Genomic DNA, 23583 nt, shown 5'->3' with positions numbered 1-23583 from the left:
TGATACGCTATTTAAGGGGTATTAAAAAACAAAAAAAAACGGTTTGGCAAAACGGATACATTCTTAAAGCGGAGACGGCCTTACAAGTTATTGTCAATTTAAAACCGTTTGAGGGACATTTAGTGATTATGTATTAACACAAGACCACTTCATTACTCTTTCTAGCATTAAGTTAACTGATTTTTCTTGTATTAACAGACTTACAGCTGCTAACTTTTAAAACAGATATTTAGTCGGTGACTATGATTTTAAAGATCTTGGGTCTGCAACATCGTATTTCATCTGTCATGATAATCAATAAGGGAATGATCGGTGAGAAAAACGAAGCCCTGTAAAAAATAACAGATTTAGACAAATTAGATAAAGGAGAAGTTAAATAAATTAGGCGTGGAGGTAGGCTAGTAGGTTTCAGGCTCGTATTAAGGTGTTAAACCCCAACCTTATCGCATTATGATTCCACTAAGGATAGGATTATAGCATTAGGTTTAGGATTTGGGATATGGATTTAGAAACTGTAGATGAACGTTGTGGTATTAGGATAAGTGTTTGGCTAATGGATTGATATGAGGGCTGATACAATGTATCCGCACATTGGATAGGACGATTTTACACATATTGGGATCCATGGGCTAGCAGTGGGCCGCCGGGGCACCTGGAGAGAGATAAAAGGGTTGTGACGGAAAGGATGTGCTGAGAGGAAGAGTTCCTCGGCAACAAAATGATTGTTGAAGTCCAGTGAATTTTGAAAGTGGCCCCCTGTCATGATTAACTCATATAACGTAGTGGATGCATGGAAGGGTAACCCAGCAGAGGTGGTTAGTTTCTTTGTTTCAGCACTCAATGAGTTAATCTGAGGTTGATTTAATGTGTTTCTTTGTGCATGGCCTCTGTATCTGTTCTGGCTAGAGGTGTCATCTTCCCAAAGGACCCCTGTGGTGATTCGTGGCCTAACAGATAAGGATCCTTAGTTATAGGAATTCCATTCCTATCTTAAGTGGGGGGGTTTCCATCACCTTTACCCCACCATAACTTATTGGCACATCAAAGATGGGACCCGATTCTTGGGGATGGTGTCATATAATCAGTCATGTGGTCAGAGGGGCGTTTGCTTGCAAAAGTCTGATTTAGGGACAATGCAGCGACCTCAAAGCAGAACTCCATGATATACTCTGATCGGAACAACATCGTAAGAATCCATCTGGACTTAAGGAGTTCCCACAGGCCGGCTTATTGGAGAAACTCGTGAGTGAGGGTCCTGTGTTTAAGTCCCATTGTTTTTAAGAACTGTTTGCTGTTTTACTTTTATTTTGTATGTCTTGCTTTTGTAATTCTGGCCCTGTGTAATCTTTGTCTTTTTGTTATTAAAATATTCATAATCCAAGTCTGTCTTTGGGCTCTAGTATCGATATCCACAAACCCTAAGAGAGGATAACACGTTACCATATTGTTATTAAGTTTTACAGGATATATATATATATATATATATATGTTAGTTGCCCGGGGTGGGTTGATATATATATAGAGATAAAGGTTCTAATTCGGATTTCTCACGAATCCGGTATCAAAATCGTGAGTGGTGGCAGACTACCTGGGGGGATACAGGCAGGATTTGGGGGTTAATTTGGTGTAACTTATGCCTTGTTAAGGGGTGAAGTTAGTAAATCCAGAGGCCTGGTGCTATTAACCCCTTCATGCCCACGCCCTCCACACAGTCACGGCTTGGCAAGTAGTCCTGACCGTGACACCCCCAGCACAAAGCATTGAGAACAATTAGGTAGAGATTTAAGAATATCAAGAAGAAGGAAGAGTTTTGTTTGACCCAAGACATTAATTCTCCAGTGTTTTTCTTGGACATTTTTTCTGAAATTCCTTTACATCTCCCTTTTTTTAAAATAAATATTAGTAGTTCCCCGAGGCAGGTGTATGTTGGTGGAACACTTGGGTGCCAAGCCTATGACCGGATATATACAAATGAGAGAGCCCATGATACATGGATAAGAAGTCAAAAAGTGACATAACTTGTGTTCCAAGTCTGTGTGGGCGACATATTTTACTTTGCTTGTGGAACATAGAACTTATAATCAACGCTACTATCGTTCTTCCCTCTCTCCTGTACCAATACGCGTATTTCTCATTTCCAATTCCCAATGTTGGTTCCCAATATCTCCTTTCAGGGGTCCTCACGGGTCAATAGATTTAGCCAAGAAATTGCGAGAAATGGAATTCCCCAGTCGACGAAAAGCCTTTTAAAACAAAAAGAAAAAATAGAATCTCCAGGTACTTGTCAATAGGTACAACCTATTAGGACGATCATGAGTACAAAGAGAATGTTAATGGAAAGCTTCTACTATGAGGATTTATGTTAAACTCAAACTGTACATTCTTAAGCCATCTGGTATACTCTGGAGATCTCTTGGAGACTCCAATAATCCCCGCGCTCCTAGGTTTTTATTGCCGGCATTCCTGTTAATGGATATCCCCTTTTTGCTGGCGTCTGTATGAAAGGGGCTTTTATTTTTGAGTTATGGGTTTATGGAGGTAATTGTTTGTCGGCCCTTTTCCTACACAATATGAACGCGGAAGTTGAGTTTTGTTGATGGAAGTCAATGTGGAATCAGCTAATCTCGTCGTTATTTTGTACGTTGGGGGGGGCAGGGAATGTTTCTTACAGGAAGGTTTTTCTCTCTGATACTTACAGGAACCTCCTGGATCTTAATGGATATTGATTGATGTAAGGTGAAGCTGAAGTACACATTCTAAATGCATTTCTATGCGTTTTTTGTTTTTTTTTGTTTTTGTTTTTTTTTATCTTGCACCGCAAATTACTCTGCAACTTTGGAGACGATAATGGATCCCATTTGAAATGCGTTCAGCAGTTAAAACAAATAACGCTGATGCTGGATTTCGCTCTTCCGATGTTACGCATGGAATATTCCAGCATTTAAAAAGAAATGTATCATCCGCAGAGCATCTTTACTCATTACAGCCTTTCTCTAAACCGATATAAAGGCGATGCAGTCGCCACAAATAGTTATTACCATCTCCCTCCTCGTGATGATTCTACAAACTTTCGAGATGTTCATTTTTTTTTTAATTAAACAGAAATATTAAAATTCATTTATAAAGTGGTTCTGTCTGTTAAAATGAGACGCGGAGATATTCAGGAGTGCAGCAAATCCAATATAATGGTTTTTGGTTATAAAATATGTTATAGTATAACAATCTATTAACGTACGTTTACAGTCACTGAATTGGAGGCTTTCCGATTTCAAGAGCTTACAGTCTAAAGGCGATGTCTCGTAAGCAAGGTTCTATGGTGAGAGAGGAGAAAGATGGAGGGGAAAAAGAGGAATAATATTTTGGGGGCATATTCTTAAGGATTTAGATGATTAGAATTTTCTTATTTAATGGCAGGGAAATGATTCAAAGATAGATGTTGAGGGTAGAGTGAGGAGCAGGAACTTTTGTTGATCTAAAGGTCAGTGTTGAGTGAGTTAGTGGAAGGAAGATCACAAGAAGTAAGAGATTACCCATTTTCTGTAAGAACGTTCCTTTTTATTTCAAGAGCGCCACCAGATTCCCTAGAACTATACACAATGCCAAGAAAGTGGTGAGCTGTGAAGCTGTTCCTGACGTTACAGGACTAGGTTAAATAAATGAATTACATTGTAAGCAATGATTAAGGAGCTGAAGATTACCGCAAAAGATGTGAAGATGGAAGGAGGGGTGATGGAGGCATCGGGAGAAGTTCACGAGAAGTTAAAGTACAGAAATGAGAAGGGTTTGGGGCTGGTAGACATCCAGGGGGAGAATTTGGAGTGAAACGTTGGTGAAATAAGGTGTTTGAGAGCATAGGTCCATAGACAAGAGCTAGATCTACGTGTCGTCGGCACAGAGATCACACTAAACGATTAGATAAAACCTTCCATGTTTCCTTCAACAGCATCTGCTAAACTGGGCTTTACTCGGATCTAACGTCGGCGTCTAACCTTTATACCTCGTTTTAAACTTCTGTCAAATTTCTTGAAGGCAAACCTGAATTCCTCCTCCTCCATTTCAAGAACCATTTCCCAAACAAAAAGTAATATAAACTAATAATAATTACATTTTAATTAATAATTGTAAAATCTAGAAAAAGGAGTAAAAAAAAAAATAAAAACAAAAAAAAAAAAAAAACCAGTGTAAGCCCTATAGATTTCAAATAACAGGGATGCAGCTAATTACACCAACCCGTTTTAATGAAATGAGGGTATTGGAATAGTCTGAGGTCTTGATCCTTGCGTCCGCTTCATTCTTTAATTTGTGCGCTGCTCTTGGGATTGGCCACTCGGTAGAGATACATATCATTCTGGAGTGTTTTCCAATTCTAGTTATAACCAATTAGCTGTAGGATCTTATCTGCAATTTAATCGCTTGGCGCACTAGTTTTGGTGCACGTTTCCCCCTCTTTACTAAATGAAGTGTTGAATTAATTGGGGGAACTCAATCTTCTGTAATTTAGCGTAATGAGGGCTTACACGATGTAAGGCTCCCTGTAAACAGAAAACATGAATATTTCAGTAATGAGAGATGGGATAGCGGATCTCCAGCCGAAGAAAAATAATTGGCTCTCTTTTCATCTGTAAATTTAAGGGCTCTTCAGTGCCCACTTAATAAACCGGGCCTCTTTTCCAAGGATAAAGCAATATAAATGAATAGAAAAGTTTAACGGACCAATGGATAGGATGCTCGGCATTTTCTGAATGGCTTATTTGCATTGTTCGCCACAAACGCACACACATGCACACACACGCATACCTCCCGAGTGTCCTAGTCTTTGGGCACATCTCACCGTGGGCCAGTGAAGGGGACCCTCAGATCTCCCGTGACCCGACCAGGGAGCTGTAAAATCAATGGAGCACAGACGTCGGACGCCATCGTCACGCGGTCTCCTTGCGATGTTCTGAAGCCGAGCGCCACAAGGTGGCTTTTCAGGTATGGTGGGTGGACGGTCCTGACTGTTCCCCCTCCTTAGCCTTAACCCCCAACCTCGGTGTCCTGACTTGGATACTGACAGACCCCTACACAGCCTACTTACTGGCAAAAGAAGTATTTTATACATTTGTGCTCCTCTCTATAGTGAACGTATAGACGGCCGACATCCATTTTTCCCGTATTGCGTTGAGCCCCCCAGTTATTCGTCCTGTAACCTTCTGGCTGTAATTAGACTACAGTTCCCATAATCAGGCAGGCGGATGGGGTAATGGGTGGAAAAACCTAAGAACAGGTTGATGGTCACGGTGTCCTCTCCATGAGCTCACGGTACATTAAGGAATTGCTTTTTAATAATTTAAAGGTCTACGAAAGTGTGATCATCGTATGGAGTAATTAGCGACTGTACTAACGTTAGGATTCCCGTGTTAATGTTAAAAAACACTCATTGGAATAATTCTGTTCATCTTAGTGTCTTAAGCACCTTTTAACATAATAGAATTTTAAAATAAAGCCAAAAAATAGTATCTTTAGAGCGTGTCTTCTGTTTTTAAGTCTGGATTTACTAATTCTTGCATTAAAAGGCTACTTTTTTCTTCTTTTGCATGTAATAAAAGCCTAACTCCTAAAGTGCACTTTTATTCTTTTGTTTGAAATGTGTTTGGTTATTCTTGATTACACCCCTTCTTGATTTTGCATCTTAAGTGACTGTAGTTTACTATGTTGCCATTGCTGAAACATATCAAGTTCGCCTCGTATTGTTCATTCTAAGTTCTTGAGACGGGATTCATTTACCAGTTGAGATCCAATGACCACTGACATGCATGTGTACATGTCTCTTTGGTGTCTTGGACAAAGGGGGTATATAAAGGCCCATTAATTAGCACAGTTGCTGCATTGTATAGGCAGTCCGTTTTTAATAGTCTTATCTGTCGAAAGCTTTGAAATGTTTGTCGCCCAGAGAGCCACTTGCAGTGACTACAGAGTCTCCTCCGCGAGGAGGTCCCGGGCACCCTCTAAACCTGTGCATCTGGACAATTTGCAGATTCCCAGACCCGACAGCAAAATGCTGTCCGTGTCATACAGTGGGAGCTTGAAAAGTGTTCTAAGTAGATATCACTCAGAATGGGGGATAAACCAGATCCACCAGGTCGATGTGGTGGAGCTACAGCGCCTTCGAGACGTTAAAGTGGCCGCACACGCCAAGAACATGGAAGAATTCCTCAAAATGCACGGACTGTCTCTGGATGACTGTACTGCCCGGAAAACCGGCATGAGATATAGGTAAGAGCTGCTTCGTACAGCTTACATCCGAATTATAGAAAATGTCTGTTACCCAACCAGCATGTTGCCCAATTCCATCGCTGACCCTTTTTATCATACCTGCTGTCCGCCATTAGAACCCTTTTGGCTTTTCACATTTTGGATCTGACGTCCAACATTGGAGAGAACACAAAAAAAAAAAGGTTTAGATATTAACCCTTTGCGCTTAGTGTACTATACTAAGAATATGTCAAAGCCTACGAAACATATTTGTCCAGAAGCAACGCAACTTATGCTGGACCGTAGAATACAATAGAGGAAAAGATTGTTAGAGTATAATACTTATTACAATATACTGTGTGTGTATGTATATGTATATATTTATATATATATGTGTGTGTTTTTATAGGCAAAATGTAGATTTGAGAAGTGTCTGTGATATCTCGGTTCACGGGGTGCTGACACTTCAATTTTTATTTTTTAAATGTACAAAATATATTATGTTAAACCTGAGATAGACCAACGCATGCAGAGCTTGCAGTCAAACGTAGGTGTTTTCATAATACCAGTCTCTCTTCTATTATTATAGCGATTTTTGCTATGGAAAATATTACAAAGCGACTAAATCTGGAGAAATTAAAAAAAAAATATACAGGTACTGGGGATATGTAAGCAGTTTTAGGGAACTGTGTTCTCGGTAAGTAAATAACTTTCCTGTACATACAGCACATCTGTAAAATGGCAGGAAAATGTCCTAGTCCCTCCGCGGGGGATGAAGAAGAGAAAATCCTAGAAAATAAGCAGCAAAAGGAAGTCATTTTTCTCTTCCTGACGCTTTGTGCTGCCTAGTAAAGGAATAGATTTTGTAGCCCAAAAAAGCTTCTGTAACCATGATTTTGTTTTTATGAGATAGTCTGTAAGGTGATTTTAGGGGACTCACACACTCACTCACTCACTCACACTCACACACTCACACACTCTTACACTTTGTAGTACATTGCACTTCCATTCCAGGTCACTAGATGGCAGTCTTTGTGTAGGAATAATGCCTAATACTTTGCATTGGGAATCTTCTAATATTTTATAAATACATTTAATTTTGCAAATACTTATTTGTAGTAAATTCTCTCACACACAGTGCACATTCTTATTACCTATGACTTTTTTGTTTGTGAGCAAAATCAGTTTTTCGATGCTATAACGTGCTGCGTATACAGCTAAACTTTGCAGCAATGAGTGTCTGAATACGAAGACTCGTCTGCTGTGACCAACAGAAGTGCCGTCATTGGCAAGATATTGTAGGGGCTCGTTACTCCGTTCTGGGAAGTCGCTACATGTTTTTTGAATCGTATCTGTCACTTTTCCCCATATCTTTTGTTTTACTGCTCTATATGTTAAATGAAGTGGCGCTGTTTGCTGCGTAACAAAGCAGTGCATGTATCTTATACCTGTATCGTGGGAGCCGCTGTCTTATTTTCCTGTTTTCATTGATCTCTCCCCTACTGTTAAGTCACTGATTGTTATGTTTATACAGGCGAGGAGAAAGCGAAAAAATAAAGGGATAGATTAATGTCCCCGGCAGACCCGGAAAAAAGGAATATCTGTAAGTGCTTTACAATACGATTTAGTGGCCCCAGTGCTCCTCCATATGAAGATTCTAGCAGCCAATCAGCGGCAAGAATCTTCATATGGAGGAGCACTGGGGCCACTAAATCGTCCACTGAAGCAGCCAGTCAGTGGCAGGAAAGTACTCCCTTGGAAATCAGTGGGAGCGCTTTCCATGCACAGGGGTCCAAACAGACCCCCTCCCGCAGCATTCACTGAGGTACCTATATCACGTGCATGGAAATGTGTCCAGCCGACTGTATCTCCAGCGCAGAAAATAGCTACACGGTGATGCAAATGGAGGGATTCTGCAAAATCCCCCCCTGCTTCTATAAGGGGAACACCAGAAAAAATGTAAAGGGACCACTGCATTAAATGTGTGTATGATGGCTGCAGTGTCAGTTTATCTGACCACAGCCTCTTCTATCCACCATTCCCACCTGATCATCCTACTACGAGGCCCTGTCGAGATCCATATTACAGGTTCGCTGGTGTGTGAAGCCATAAGCACACCATGCATCCCCCTAACCCCGGAACAGATAATGCCCGTCCTTCCAGAATTATTACATCGTTATCAGGCACAGCATAGAATTACTAAAATAAACATATTGTTAAAAAGAACAAAGTACTCCGCTCATCGCCTTCAAGAGTTTCTAAATTACCAACAATATTTTCTGCGTGGCAGCGGAGGGGGGAGCAGTATTTGGCTTGGCACAGCATAAGACCCGGTGGTTTTGTAAACTCCGAGCAGCGAGGCAGCTGGCGAGCCATTAATTTTGCATGCGCCTTCAGAATGCAGCGCAATGAGTCTTATCAATAATGCAGGTTTTTTGTATTAGATTTTTGATTGACAGGGAGGCAGTTGGGATGAGAAGTCATCTGGTTATCTAATTAGTGACGGCCAAAGTACCGTTATTAAGAAGTATGTAGATTATTATTTATTTATCAAATAGATGCTGCATCTGGTGGTATTTGACCCAGTGCATTGCAGTTGGCATAACATAGGCTGAAACCTATCATGGATGCATATATATATTCAATAATATAAATTAATGTATTTAACTATGGAGTTATGACATCATAGTCATTTATAGTCAATTGAAAACAGAATGTGTAAATAATTAGTACTGGTTGAGTATCCCTTATCAGAAATGCTTGCAACCAGGAGTACCATATTTGCTCGATTATAAGACGACCCCCAAAATCTGAATATTAATTTAGGAAAAAAGAAAAAGCCTGAATATAAGACGACCCTATAGGAAAAAAGTAAAATACTAGTAAATATTCATGTAAACTATTTTTTCATAGTTAATAAAAGCTATGATTGAGAAATATTTCTTTGTTTTTATTTCCTTTTATTTGCCTATCTGCCCCCAGGCTTCCCACTCTGCCCCCAGAAATGCCTTATACCCCCTATATGCCACTCTGCCTCCCAGAAATGCCTTATAACCCCCTATATGCCACTCTGCCTCCCAGAAATGCCTTATAACCCCCTATATGCCACTCTGCCTCCCAGAAATGCCTTATACCCCCTATATGGCACTCTGCCTCCCTGAGATGCCTTATATCCCATTATATGCCACTCTGTATGTGGAAGAGGAAGCGGCGAAACGCTTTACGGGCTACACAAGAGGTCAGACACCGGCAACGAGAGCTTCCCTGTCTCCCCGTCCCCAGGAGTCAATATCCTTTATCTAAACTGACTAAAAAAATTGGATAAGGGATTTGCAACTTGTACCTGGATAGATCTGTTCCGTATAACCCATTATATCTATATATATATATATATATATATACACATCCAAACCATATTTAGGCATCTGTTGAATTTGATGGGACATGGGTGTTGATTCCGCATCTTTACTGCTCTTTCTGTTAAGAACATATTATTTTTTTAATTTTTTTTTGCTGATTAAGGTGGAAATGCTTCTGACCGGATGACCTTTTGTTCTTTACACAGTCCTATTAATGAATGGGTCATCAGAGAGTGGCTGGTATAGTCCCAGTATGTAATGTATAATGAGTCCCCAAATTATTTTCATTATATGGGAACGTTGAGCAGTAAAACACTGACCCCTTTAAGATTTGAGGTCTCTCTGAAGAGTGCCATAGACTAGACTCCGAGTGCACTCACGTGGCAGTTTGGTTGAACGTGTTAACGTGTGTGTATAAAGATATAGATAGATAGGTATGTATATGTTTTATTAGTAAATGTGATGTTGTTTATAGAACATAAAATAATTATTTTTATTAAAATAAGTCTTTTTGTAAATGACGTCCGTAATCTGTTTCTCCATAGTTTGCGTTGTCATCATTTCATTAACCTCTTAAGGACAATGGGCGGTCCCTAAACCCATTGAAAACAATGCATTTTGAGCCCATACATGTACGGGCTTTGTCATTAAGGGGTTAATTCAACCAAGAATAACAAATGTTGTGTTTTTATTATAAAATGAGTTATAAGGCAGACTCATAACATATGTTTAGCCTCAATTGATGTCAACCGGAGGAGATTTGTACCGAAAAGAACTGTTAACGTCTGTTAAGGATTTCATGCATCTGCCCCGAGTCTCTGCCTGAAGTGCACCAGGTTTAGAATTTTAATTAATTTGTGGGGGTTTTGTGCGTTTCTAACACACAGCGTACAATCTAGGCAAGCGGTAGGGGTAACATGCTCGCGGTTCTAATACCGGGGCGATTATTGTTTAAGGTCAGCCTTTTATTCTGTATAAATGCCTGAAATTGATTAGTCTTTGTGAAAAAATCTGAGTGGCGGCGATGGTCCCAGGCTGTTGGGTGCGGGATGAGCAGGTCCTGGTCCCTATTATCGACAAGAATTGTGAGATTTTAAACTACGTCTCTTTCTAAAGCAGTTTTAGGAGTCAGAAGGGGACGCGTCCAGAGACCCGTAGAAAAGCAGACAGAATCTTGCTAATGTTCATCCTTGGTTTTGGTGTTTGGATTATACAGATTCCTGTTCCGCCCGAACCCCTTTGATATGGCGTTAGCGCTGTTTTGGGGTCACGATTACACTGCGTTTGTCGTGCCCCTCAGCGCTGCCGCTCGTTGTAACTACAATATCTCAAGGATAGCTTGCTGATTAAAATGTAAGCAGATGTGACCCACATCAGACCCCAAGCAGCTGTTACTTCGCTTTCTTCATTCTCAGTGAAATCTCCCTTTTTTGAATGATTCTGACAACATTCCGTTTGGAAGATGTATTCATGGGGAAGACTTTTAGTGCGGCTCAGCCATTTATAAAAATACCCCAGATCCCCCCCCATACATCAGGTACCCATCTGTATGTAACGTATACATTTCACTGGGTGTTTTCAGAAAGTCTGACCTAGTCTGTCGAACCTCATTGACGCATCCATCGCCCTACGTAAATGTAGCACGAGGAGCGTTACACTGTATCTGTAAACAAGTATTGGATACTCTGCTTGAAAGATTACTCCCGAAGCGATGTGTGTGTAATATATATATATATATATATATATATATATATATATATATATATATATATATATATATATATATAGCCTCGCGTTTTAACTTAGCAACCCGACGCGATACGACGGCGATCGCTCTCTTTTTGGAGATGCAAGAGACAAAACCTGAGACGGTGGCTGTCGGCAGCCCCCGTCCCCAAATTCCAGACCTCTCTTCGAGGCCGACGACTGATTAAGGTTTGAGTCTCTACAGCAGGTAAAAAAAAAAGGCCGGGCCGAGCTGATCTGCCGTCGGTTTTGTTTCTATGACCACAAAGTGGTTAATCAGTTTTGATTTCTCGGTATATACCTAAAAACTTCGATATGTGGCTACCACTCAAGAATGCCCACTCCTTCCTTCTGTTACCCACTCTAGCGCACCTGGAGGCAAACTAAAGGGGTATGATGGGGTTAAATGAGAATGGTTAAATGGTAGGACTTGATAGGCTGTTACCCCATAATCTGCTATCCATGTACACCTAAAGAAAGCCGTTTATATGCCCCTCTAATCCTCCAGCTTTCCCAATTCACTGTATCCATCACAGCTCACTAGAGATGAGATATTATTTTTCTGAAAATCCACGTGGGATGTGAGTACTTTATGGGGGGTGTTGATGAGGAATAAGACGCGTACGCGTTTTCTTCCTCACCCTTGGCTGGTTCTTCTGTCTCTGGATGGAGCACAAATTCCACGTCACGCAAACCCATCCTCGTTGCCGCGTGACAATGCAAATTATCCCAAAGATCGATTTCAGCCTGTCCTGTGCTCCTGCGCGCCGATCTGCATTCTGCGCTATACTGAGACTCTAACCCCCTGTTATTTAACACTACTGTTAATAATAATAATAATAATAATCTAAATATTATTTAATCGTTTTCATTAATTACGGTCACCAACGCTTATTTACTTACATTATTATTTATTTCCGTGTGCATTTGTTTTTCCGGCCAGAACATTCCATATAGCGCTTTTGGAGTTGTTTTTTATAAATAAAATAATATATAAATTTTTATAAATAAAATAATATAATAATTGGTTGCGGTGTTGATACGAGACGTTGCGTCTCAAGCACATAACCACCGTTGAGGGGTAGTTAGAAAAGACAGATGGGTTGGTATAGAAACATTTACATCCATAAAGGGATTAAAGAAATGCAACAGGGAAGGAGGGGGGATTAGGACAACAGGGCAGAGTCTGAAACTAGAGCGCTTAGATGTCTCTGTTTACCGAGAGTGGTAGGTAAGTGGAGCAGTCTTCCAGCAGAAGTGATCAGTGTTAATACAGTGAGGGTATTAAACATGTACGGGATCGGCATTTGGCTCCTGAATCTAAGATGAGACCAACGACTGATTAAAGGTTTGAGTCTTTACATCAAGAAAAAATGGGCAGACTAGACGGGGGCCGAATGGGTCTTGTGTGACTTTCTCCAAGCTTTATAATTTATATTTTTAAGGAGACTCCTAGATTTTCTAAGTTGTTCCTCTAGCTGTGCAGTGTAAATATCCAGGAGATTGTCTCTTTGTCTACTCGGAGCCTACCGGCTGCTGGCAGCGCAGGTCCTTGTGCCGTGAGGTTGACGTTCCCATATGTTATAGCGACACAGCAGTGGGAATTCTGCCACGTTGTCCATGTGTACCATATGGTCAACCAGCAGGTTACAACAACGGCCTTTAAAATTCCTTTGGATCCAGAAATCTAGAACTTTAGCATATTTACTTCAAATGGAAGATCGGAGACGCGAGGCTAACATTATGTAAAAGTTATTTTAAATAAGCCTCTTTTGCGCAAAAAAATTCTTTGAAATCATAATATATATTTAAACTGTGTAGATTTTAAAAACACAAACAAAAAAAACACTGTGCTTCAAACCATAGGTCAGAAGCCAATAATTTTCTCGGAGTGAACCTTAAAAAGTATCTATGCATGGTGTTGGCCACATGGCTTTGAAATGAATAGCTCATGATCTGAAACAATATCTTGGACTAAAAAACATTAATTGAATTCCAGTAACGCATTGGAGCGAGTTATATACAGCTTCTGTGCCTTGTATCGGTTTGTACGTACTTGGGAACGCTCCAGGTTTGACCCGGAGTCTGCGAGCGAAGCCCTGCTTTCCCGGGTCTGTTTATTCTTTCTCCAGGCAGAGGAAAAGCATGTTGTCAAACCTACTCCCCGCCCATGTTCCACCCACCTCCTGCCCATGTTCCACCCACCACCTGCCCATGTTCCACCCACCACCTGCCCATGTTCCACCCACCACCTGCCCATGTTCCACCCACCACCTGCCCATGTTCCACCTACTCCCCGCCCACATTCCCTGCCATAAAAGAAATTCAGGAGCTGGCTCCACCCTGGCACCAAGGCACTTCAATAGAACGAGAAGCTCGATGGGTAGCTTGCCCCAGGCATGGTCATTTGTTTGTAGGAAGTGGTGAAGCTCCCCACATGTTTGCAGGAAGTTCTTCACCTATACAGAGAAAAAAACGTACAAAAAATAATGGATAGTGTATACATTGTTCAGCTTTATATTTTTATTTTTACTAAAAGACATTTCATTGTGTTTTATTTTTTAAGTATTGGGGCGAGTTTTCACCCTCATTCTGTGACGCAGCCTTGGAAGCTGTACAGATTTTCCTCTTGGGTATTACATTGAAAAGGCTTTCGGTCTGCGGCGGTCGCCCTCCCTGGGATGCACTTTTGAACTGTAACCGGAGACGCTCTTGTCCATTGTGTTCCCCGCGACTCGGAGAATCAGGACAGGTCCACGTAAGGTTAGCGGCAGGGCCGTTGGGGTATGTGTTTAAGTTAAAATAGGGTAATTCATAGCCAACAGTATGGAGAGGGAAACACGATTAAGCTGTGTTTATGCATGGCTCAAAATGGCTAGCACCAAATCCATGTTCATTGTTAGCGGGACGTTGGGCAGGGGTCTCTTTGTGGCTGCCCCCACGCCATCTCCTGCCAAACTTCTCACACATCACGCTTAACCCCCTTCCCCTAGGTAAACATGGTGCACGTACCTACTCTCTAACCATGTTCTTATACCCTCTGTGACTCCCTCAAGCACACCATATTGTCCACCAAACCCACTGTCCTTAAATTCTCTCCACACTTTTCATCCAGAAGAATATATAAATAATCACCTGCAGGATAATATATTACTATGTTAACCTCTACCTCTTCTGCTGGGAGGCTCTTCCACTTATTTACCACTCCCTTATTAAATTATAGTAAATTAATAATCGTATGTAAAATTCTTGACATTCCAAAATTCTACGTCTAGTTAAACCTCGGTTAGTGAGTTTGCTCCTCCTTGTATTTTTTTTTTTTTATTTTTTTTTAAGAGAACATCCAACGTTTCAGATCTATGTGCATATGGAGTATCTGTGTCACCCAGCACTAAGTCAGTTATCATGCAGCAGATACCAGTTTGATACAGGGGAAAGCAGATACAAGTTACAGAAATTTAGCTACATTGTATATCTTTTCAGAACGTTTCAATTATCAGTAAACAAAATATAGAGAGAGCTGAAAAAAACTGCAATAAGTAATCATTTATAATTTTTATAATTTTATACATTATTTTCGTGTGTTGTTGGTATTGTGCTTGTTTGAGTCTAATGGCATAAAAAGTATAATTCTTATAATTATAAATAATAATATAAGAAGTAAAAATAATATAAGAAGTATAAATAATAATATAGTATAAGAAGTAATAATAATAATAATATAGTATAATAAGTATAAATAATAATAATAATATAGTATAAGAAGTATAAATAAAAATAATAATAATATAGTATAAGAAGTAATAATAATAATATAGTATAAGAAGTATAAATAATAATAGTAATATAGTATAAGAAGTATAAATAATAATATAGTATAAGAAGTATAATAATAATATAGTATAAGAAGTATAAATAATAATAATAATAATATAGTGTAAGAAGTAATAATAATAATAATATAGTATAAGAAGTATAAATAATTGTTTGTGGAATGGAAATTCTATTTCTAAATACAATAAGTACCCGTAGTGGTTACATTTATTTTTAATGTGACAATGTTATTGTATCGCGAGGTGATTTGGGTATTATAGATTATAGACCGAGACAATAGCAGCCTTCCACTAATCCTTCGGCAGGAGAAGCCTCGGTGCATTCCCCTTTAGTTAATAATGAATTGCTGAGCGCGTTCCGTTCGGCTCGCTGGCCACCTGATTGACTTAAAGAAGCGTGTGAGCCTCTGAGCATCAGTCGAGGTGCAGCATGCTCTGAACTTCAGAGGTCGATTCGGCTGTCCAAGAAAGAGGAGCTGCTGCAGTTTATTAACCAGCATGCGCGGCGGGGAGAAGCCGACATCTGTGCCTCGATAGAGCTCTTGGTGTATCGTACCTTCGTTATCCGCGAGGACTTGTGGTTCCGGAGCCTCAGGACCTGGCATCGTGAGATGGACCTTTTACGGATCTATTTATTTTTTTAGATTCTTTTTTCAAAATTTTTGCTGTTGATAAAAGTAAAAAAAAATTTTTCCTCGTTTTTACTTTTTGAAACTCTCTGTGGAAATATAAATCTATTTTTTTTATTATTATACATTGTTTTTTTTTTTTTTTTTTTTTTTTTTGAAGGATATGGCTTTTGCCCCCCTCTGTGTGAAGATCAGATAATATCCTGTAATATCCGCCGTCTCCTGGTTTTTAAAATTACCTTTTTTCTTCTTTTTTTCTTTTTCTTAACCGTCTGTGATGATAAGAATGGGTTTATTAATCTGTATCTCCGGAAAGCGAGCAAACATCTGATTGATGATCCAAAGGAGGAAACAAAATCTCAGAAGAGCAGAAGTGATCTAAAGAAGACATTGCGAAGAAAACAATAATAAATAAGTCAAGATGCAAGTTTCGTTCGCCTGCTCGGAGCATAGTTTGAAAGGCAGGAGCGGAGAAGACAGACTGAACCGACAAAATGTCAGCAGCCCAAACCTCGCCACGCGGGCCAAATTCCGGACCGTAGCCATGGTGGCTCGGAGCCTGGGGCAGCTGTCGGTGCAGAATGTTCCCACCCCGAGTGACTCCAGCTCGCGTCAGCCGGGAATGAAGTATAGGTAGGGCAGAAGAGCCGAGTGCGGCCGAGTCCGTTTATTCATTGATTCTATGCTGTGCCGTCGTGATGTGTATGTAGCAAGATGCTGCAGGTACGCGGGGGATACGGACGGGGGTCTCGGCATCCTGCAGCTGTCGTCACGCATTGACTCGGTCCGTGGTGTAAGCTTCCCGCGGTCGCTTTAAATAGAAGTCGCACATACGTCGCATTGCAAACATTTGAGGACAGATAAACACACGTTTTGGTTTGCTTAGTGTGCCGAGTAACTCGCAGATATATATATATATATATATATATATATATATATATATATATATATATATATATATATATATATATATATATATATATATATATATATATAAATTCTATAGGTTCCTTAATGGGGATCTTTATTTTACAAAGTGTTGGGGGGGGGTGGGAATGTAGTTCTGAGTATCATCCCCTCTTAGCATCTGTTCTATGAGAAATGGTGAAACCAGATATTTTTACTGTAAACACTTCGGGGGGGGGTTCATAGATCTGCTATAATGTAAAGTATCTGAATTTGAAGATTAAGCTCTGAAACCAGAGAAATTCTTTTATTTCATTCATTCCGAGTCATTGTTGATTATTTCCATTCTGATTTTGATTATTACCCCGAGATGGTAATTTTTTTTATTATGTCCGTGTAGAGAAGAACTGGGTTTTTTTAATTTATAGAAATATATGAATAGTTTTATTTATATAGCACCAACAATTCCCATGGCGCTTCTTACAGTCCCTACATTCCAAGGGTGAACAGACTAAGACGACCCAATATAAAAAAAAAAAAGAGGATCTCTTTCTCTGAATAAGCAGCAGCTTAGAAATTGTATTTTGTTTATGTGATTTCCTTTACATTAAATGGCAGTTAAAACTCACACCGTTATTCAGAACCGTATGCCTGTCCCATGCATGTTTAAATCCCCTTGCTCTATGAACCTCTACCACTTCTGCTGGGAGGCTGTTCCATCCATCCACCACCCTCTTACATCACATCTAAGCCTCTGACAATCTGATTTGTGATTGTGACACATTGTCCTGACATCTATTGTTATTATTCTCTTTTATTTATATAGCGCCTATAACAGCGGTGCTTCTTACAGCCCATACATTAAAAGATTAAAACTCACCGATACGTTAGGTAAAGAGGGCTCGGCTCACAGGCTTACACTCCACATATTATGGTATTTCAACTGATTGCCTACAAATACTAAGTATTTCATTACAGTCTTCCCTGTAAGAGTTTAGCACCATAGCTGTGAGTTGAGCACTTCTGCGGCTCTCGCAGGGTTAAAGTCGGCTCCTCTTTAATGTGAGAAGAGAATAATTAAACTCCCGGGATAACGGGCAGGGAAACAAATGATTTGCTTCTCGTTTAACCTCTGGCAGCTTTGCAGGAAAAAAGGGATTGGACAGCGTAATCCGATGATTTGCGCTAATACTTTGGTGGACATAACAGCGAGCATCTGTTACTGCCGCGCCGCGCCTCCTGCCACCTGACATTGCCCCCCGCGTGGGGACGTGAACTAGTCTTATTTCATAAATATGTTTTATTGCATGTTAAAGGGCCAGTTTAATGTCCCAGGCAGCCCCACCAGTGCAGAATGCATAATGATGAAGTACTTTAATGTGCAGAAAAGTAAGTAAGCTTTCCTTAGGTAGATGCTTGAACCCCCCACTCACTCTAACACTATACACTTTACACTTGCACATTCATACACACTCACACAATCCCCTTCACTCATCTACCTCAAACCACTAACCATACACTAACATATCCACTAACTCTAACATTATATGCTGACACACACACTAACACCGTGCACTCACACAAGCTTACACCATGACCTCGCACACACACATGCTAACAGCATACACTCACACACACTCTCTGTTTCCTCGCCCTACTGCTGCAAAGACACATAACATAACACGAGTTACACAAGCCTACTGAGCCCCCGAGTTACCGGCCTTAGCGTGTCCCTGAAATAAATGTGAACGATTTCTCCCCCCCCCCCCCGCGTGACGTTTGCTGAGCGTAAGTAAACCACGTGTAAGGAACTCATCTTCTGCATGGCAAATAGTGGTGGGATTTGTAAAGGGGACAAGTCCAAATGGGGGGACTCTGCGGGAATGTAAAGGGACCACCGGCTGAATGCCTAAACATTTCCCAGAAATAATTACTTAATCATGGAAGATTTGGCCAGAAACACTGGCTCAGTGATGGGTTGTTGCCATAGAAGCAGAAACAACTCAAGTGTCTTGTGGTGTTTTAATGGAAAGAATGAAACTTTTTTCATTTATTTATATAAGAGAGTGCAATGCATGTTTTGCCCCAGTGGAACGGCACCTTTATTAGGCATCATTAATGCTCTATTTCAGTACTTTGGGTGGCTAAAAATGGCGCAGAGTTGGCATGTGTTCCCGGAGTCACGTCCGCCGTCGGTAAACACGTCTTCTGCGAGCTCTGGGGGGGGGGGGCGACCGGAGGAATTTCAAACTTTCTCAGGTAGCGTCCCCAAAAGCTGCACGTCACGCGGTCGTTGGTTAGCTGAAGGCATCCGGCACGCCGGCCGCTGTGTTTTTCGCGGGGCTCGCACCGGCACGGTTTCATTTACCGTTCTGTAATTGGTGAAAAAAAAAGTACGGAGTTAAGATTTATTTTGTTACACTGTGTCAAGAAAGTTTAAGTCTTGGTTGTGACTTCATTGTCTGTTATCCAAAAATAATTGACACGGAATTATTTATTTTATCTCCACTCCTCTACAACACACTGCTTAGTGAATAAACCCTATTGACAATCGCGTGTATATCTGATTTGCATATTAATAATATACCTACCTTGCCTGGTGGATGTAAGTTAGTTTTTTGCAATGCTTCTGTTATTACGTGTAAATATAATGTATATGTGTGTGTATGTACATATGTATAAAATATTCACAGATCCCTACAGAACTTTTTTTTATGTTTGATAAAATTACAATTTTAAGCACAGATTGGTAAATGTTGTGTTCTGGCCGGCCGTTTGGAACGCTGGGCAAATACCTGGCGGGCCGGTGGCCAACAATGCCACACGGTCACCCGATCAACAGCAGATCAGGTGCTTAAGCATAAAAAATTCATTTTAAAGGTCCAGACCACAATGATGTCATATATGATGTCACATAATGCATGTCCTAATCCTCTGTACACAAGTACTATTAGTCTGTTTCAGTATCCGATGTGTATGTTTTTCAGAAACCTGGGTAAATCCGGCTTGAGAGTTTCCTGCCTTGGTTTAGGTGAGTAACGCCATACCCCACGTGTAATGTATATAGTCTATTTCAAGTGTGCATTCCAGTCTAGCAAATGATTTATGGCTAAGTATGTCATACCACACTACTTTCACCTTCTGATTATGTATATCCGTTATTTTTTTTATATATATACACACGCATTACTGCTTAAAAGATCGGGGTCACTTAGGAATGTCCTTGTTTTTGAACGAAAAGCAAATTTTGTCCATTAAAATAACATGAAATAGGTGAGAAATCCAGCGCAGACGGGGTTAATGTTGTAAATGTATTGTAGCTGGAAACGGCTGATTTATAATGGAATCTCTTCATAGGCGTACAGAGGTCCTTTATCACTCCCATCACTCCTGTGTGCCAATGGCCCTTTATCGCTCCCATCACTCCTGTGTTCCAATGGCCCTTTATCACTCCCATCACTCCTGTGTGCCAATGGCCCTTTATCACTCCCATCACTCCTGTGTGCCAATGGCCCTTTATCACTCCCATCACTCCTGTGTTCCAATGGCCCTTTATCACTCCCATCACTCCTGTGTGCCAATGGCACGTTGTGTTCTCTGATCCAAGTTTAAAAGGCTAATTGATCCTTAGAAAACCCTTTTGCAATTATGTTACAGCGAGGAATTTCCTTGTTTTCCATTAAAACAGTGACCCCAAATTATATATATATATATTTTTTTTTATTTTTTTTTTACTATTTGCCTTTTTTTTACATTTTTAATTATTTGCTGAAGGTCGATCTTACAAAGGCTGCCGTCGGTCGGCCGAGCGTTTATTAATAACAAGCGCTGTTAAATATTAAAATATAAAAGGTACTTTTTATGTAACTGCCCCCGTAGGGTCCAGCCAAGGTATGTAACGCAGGTTGTGGTTGCCGGTAAGTGTGTAAGTGTGTAGCTCTGATGGAGTGACGATGATATATTGGTTGTTGCATAGCTTGAGTAGGTCTCTCTATTGACCTTGTTGCACGGAACATGCCAAGGATGCAAGCGAAGCATACAGTATTTCTGACATGATGACATCTGTGTGTTTAAAGGAACATGGGTGACGTTTGGAGGTCAGATCACGGATGAGGTAAGGAATGCTCCTCTTTTACTCCGTGTGATTTATAAATAACACTTTGCCCTCAGGTAGCAGTTGTTAAGAAATGTAAATTTGACTCTATCCATATGTGAATTTTTGTTTTGTTTGCTTCTTTTTTTTTTTTTTTTGGTTCCTACATCTTTTTACAACTCATCAGAAACTATTTTTAACGTGAAGCAAAGTCGTCTAAGCTTCTCGGTCTCCTTTTCAGGGGAAGTGCGTAAAACGAGCCGGTCCTTTTCCCAAATTCTGCGTCACAGTCGTTAACCCGTCGTTAATCAGTAGACCCCCCCAGGACCTGTCTGTATGTTATGTTTTTTAAGCCTCCATACGTTAGTTTCCAAGAACTGTGAAACTAGAGACTTGCATTTGCTGTCTCTGCTAACGAGAAGGCTGTGTGTCCCAGCATGCATCTGTCCTCGCTCCACCTGATTGGCTGTTTTTTTTGTTTTTTTTATTTAAAGCCTTTTAAATATTTGGTGCAGAAAACAGAAAATTAGGGAAAGATTTATGTAGTAAATACCCAAAGCCGTTTTCTCGCTCACCAGAGGTCAACTAGAATCTTTTATTACAAATATTTATCTTTGGTGACATCATCAGTATTTGATGTCATACCAGAGCAGCGGACACGCCTTTGTGCTACCTCTGCAGTATGTTGGCCACCTAAGGACGTGGGTCCTAAGTGGCCCTCTTGGGACTTCCCCCGCTGTGACCCCACCCCCCTGTAATGACATCACTGTCGAAACCTTGGATTCTTCTCCTGCTACTTTTTAAACTATTGATCTGTTCACAAAATCCCCAGTCGATTAGACCCCCATGTGCATTCGTGGAAAAGGTTCCCATTGCTTTTCATTCAGTGGCACGAATCGGCTGAGCGCGGAGGGCATCAGGCACTTGGAAGATGCGATGGAGTCCCTTTAAATGTTGCGCTGTCCCTTTAAATGTGGCGAAGCGTGATGCTCTGCAGCGCGATGCTCTGCGCCGTCCTGCTTTTAGGGAGGATTTTAGCTTTTTACGGCTTAGGTTTCGTGTGTTTCAGGTAGCGGGGGCTCCATAACGCACGTAGCGCTGCTTTCACAGGATTACAATGAAAATTAATTCTCCGACAATTGGATTTTCTAGCCAGGACGGAGCGGTAATCTTAATACCGTCGCATTTAGAGCGGGGGATCGGTCTTCACGTGGAAAATCGCCATCAGCGCCTCTAACATTCACTTACAGTGATCTGACCCAAAGACAAAACAAACAATCCCGAGGCCGCCGTGGTTTCAAAGCGGGGGTCCGGCCTCACCGCAGTAACGTTGCCTAAATTGTAGCCAATGAACTTGGGTAAAAGAGACTTCAATGAACAGATATACCCCCCCAGCCCTCTCTTGGTAATGATTTTGATCCCCCTTGGAAGAAGCAGGGACCGGTCATTTATCGCTTATAAAATTAGGGTATTAAGTGATGTTTGTCCCCCCCCCCCAATGTCCTGGTACATTTCCTATTACATATGATGTCATTACTTTTTACAAAAATGTTTTCCCATAGCTCACATAGCAGAAAATGTATGTTTCCATCTTCCTGCAGATGGCCGAGCAGTTGATGACGTTGGCGTATGAGAATGGAATAAACCTGTTTGATACCGCCGAGGTGTATGCGGCCGGAAAGTAAGTACACCGCCTTGTCTTTCTTTGCGCGTGGACGTTAAAGCAGAAGTCTGGTAACTCGTCGGTATACGCGTTACGCGTATTTATTTGGCGATTAATTTACGTGGCGGTTATGATGTTACTTTGGGATAAGAAGCCAACCGACGTCTGTCCGTCAACTCAACGGGACGGAGAACATTTACTGAATCTTCCAGAAATGGACAATTCCCCAAACGGAGCTAATGTGGAGCTTTGTGAAACCCGGCAGCTGAGTCATCCCACCGTCGTGTACATAACAGAAGGAGGGCGAGTCTGGAAGAGGGAAGGAGAGAATGTATGCTTGGCAGGATTCTTTCTTCTGCCGTGTTACATGCGACGGTCGGGGGTAGCACAGAAATGCCCGTGACGCGGTCTTCTTACTCCTTTTTACCCCCTCCTGCCGTCCTTCTGTGCTTGTTTTTCCCAGTTGGTTGGCATTTGCCTGCTCGAGGCTTTCTTCTGGTACTTGGGTCTTCTCTTGGATGCCCTTCCATGCCAGCTGCTTCCATTGCTGTTTAAAGCAAGTCTAGTCTCCAAAATTCTATTTATTTTTTTATTGCACATTGGAGTTGATTCTCCACGGACTTCATACAAACCGACGCTTGAATTTAGTTATAAGACTTATCAGACTTGCTCTGTTGCCTCTACTGGACCCATTAGATATTCGTATTAAAAGTATCGTGTGTGCTCAGCAGCATCCTCATTGGTGTTATTAAAGCATCAGCCAATCATATGCCTGCCAGCAAGACAAGATGTTAAGATAGCACGTATGTGATTGGCTACTTACATTGATTTCAAATGCAGCTTAGGTTCCGTTGACTAGAATGGGACTTCTGCGCATGTCCAAGATGCGTACCGCAGTATGCTGTGTGCTGTCAGAAGAGGCGGCCAGGGGAGGAGCTAAACGAACCCTATAACTTAAGAAATAATGCACCTATTCGCATGCAGTAAAATGCGCTGGAGTTCATACAAAATAGATTTTTACTACAGAAATATGCCAGATGTCCAATAACTACAATTTACAATAGCCAAATTGCCAACTACTACTTCTGAAGGGTAAAAATCCGGCTTCCATCACGTATTT

General features: G+C 40.9%; 1 protein-coding gene across 6 annotated transcripts in view; it reads left to right on the top strand.

The window, feature by feature from the left end:
- LOC149286805 (voltage-gated potassium channel subunit beta-2) overlaps window positions 1–23583 on the top strand; it is a 38910-nt gene that overhangs the window by 5330 nt on the left and 9997 nt on the right. For 2 of the 6 annotated variants that reach the window (XM_089493603.1, XM_089493602.1), the window contains exons 1-4: window positions 6038–6255; window positions 19695–19738; window positions 20784–20821; window positions 22402–22481. In XM_089493603.1, coding sequence (XP_089349729.1) covers window positions 6038–6255; window positions 19695–19738; window positions 20784–20821; window positions 22402–22481 — 380 coding nt within the window. Of the gene's footprint in view, window positions 1–6037; window positions 6256–16222; window positions 16435–19694; window positions 19739–20783; window positions 20822–22401; window positions 22482–23583 lie in introns of those variants that run through there. The other 4 variants (XM_089493605.1, XM_089493604.1, XM_089493610.1 and 1 more) reach the window with 2 other exon arrangements.

The sequence above is a fragment of the Sceloporus occidentalis genome, unplaced genomic scaffold (genome assembly GCF_023333645.1).
Source record: "Sceloporus occidentalis isolate IW3139 unplaced genomic scaffold, rSceOcc1.0.p SCAF_66, whole genome shotgun sequence".
Taxonomy (NCBI): Eukaryota; Metazoa; Chordata; class Lepidosauria; order Squamata; family Phrynosomatidae; genus Sceloporus; species Sceloporus occidentalis.
This window is presented reverse-complemented; position numbering and strand designations above follow the sequence as displayed.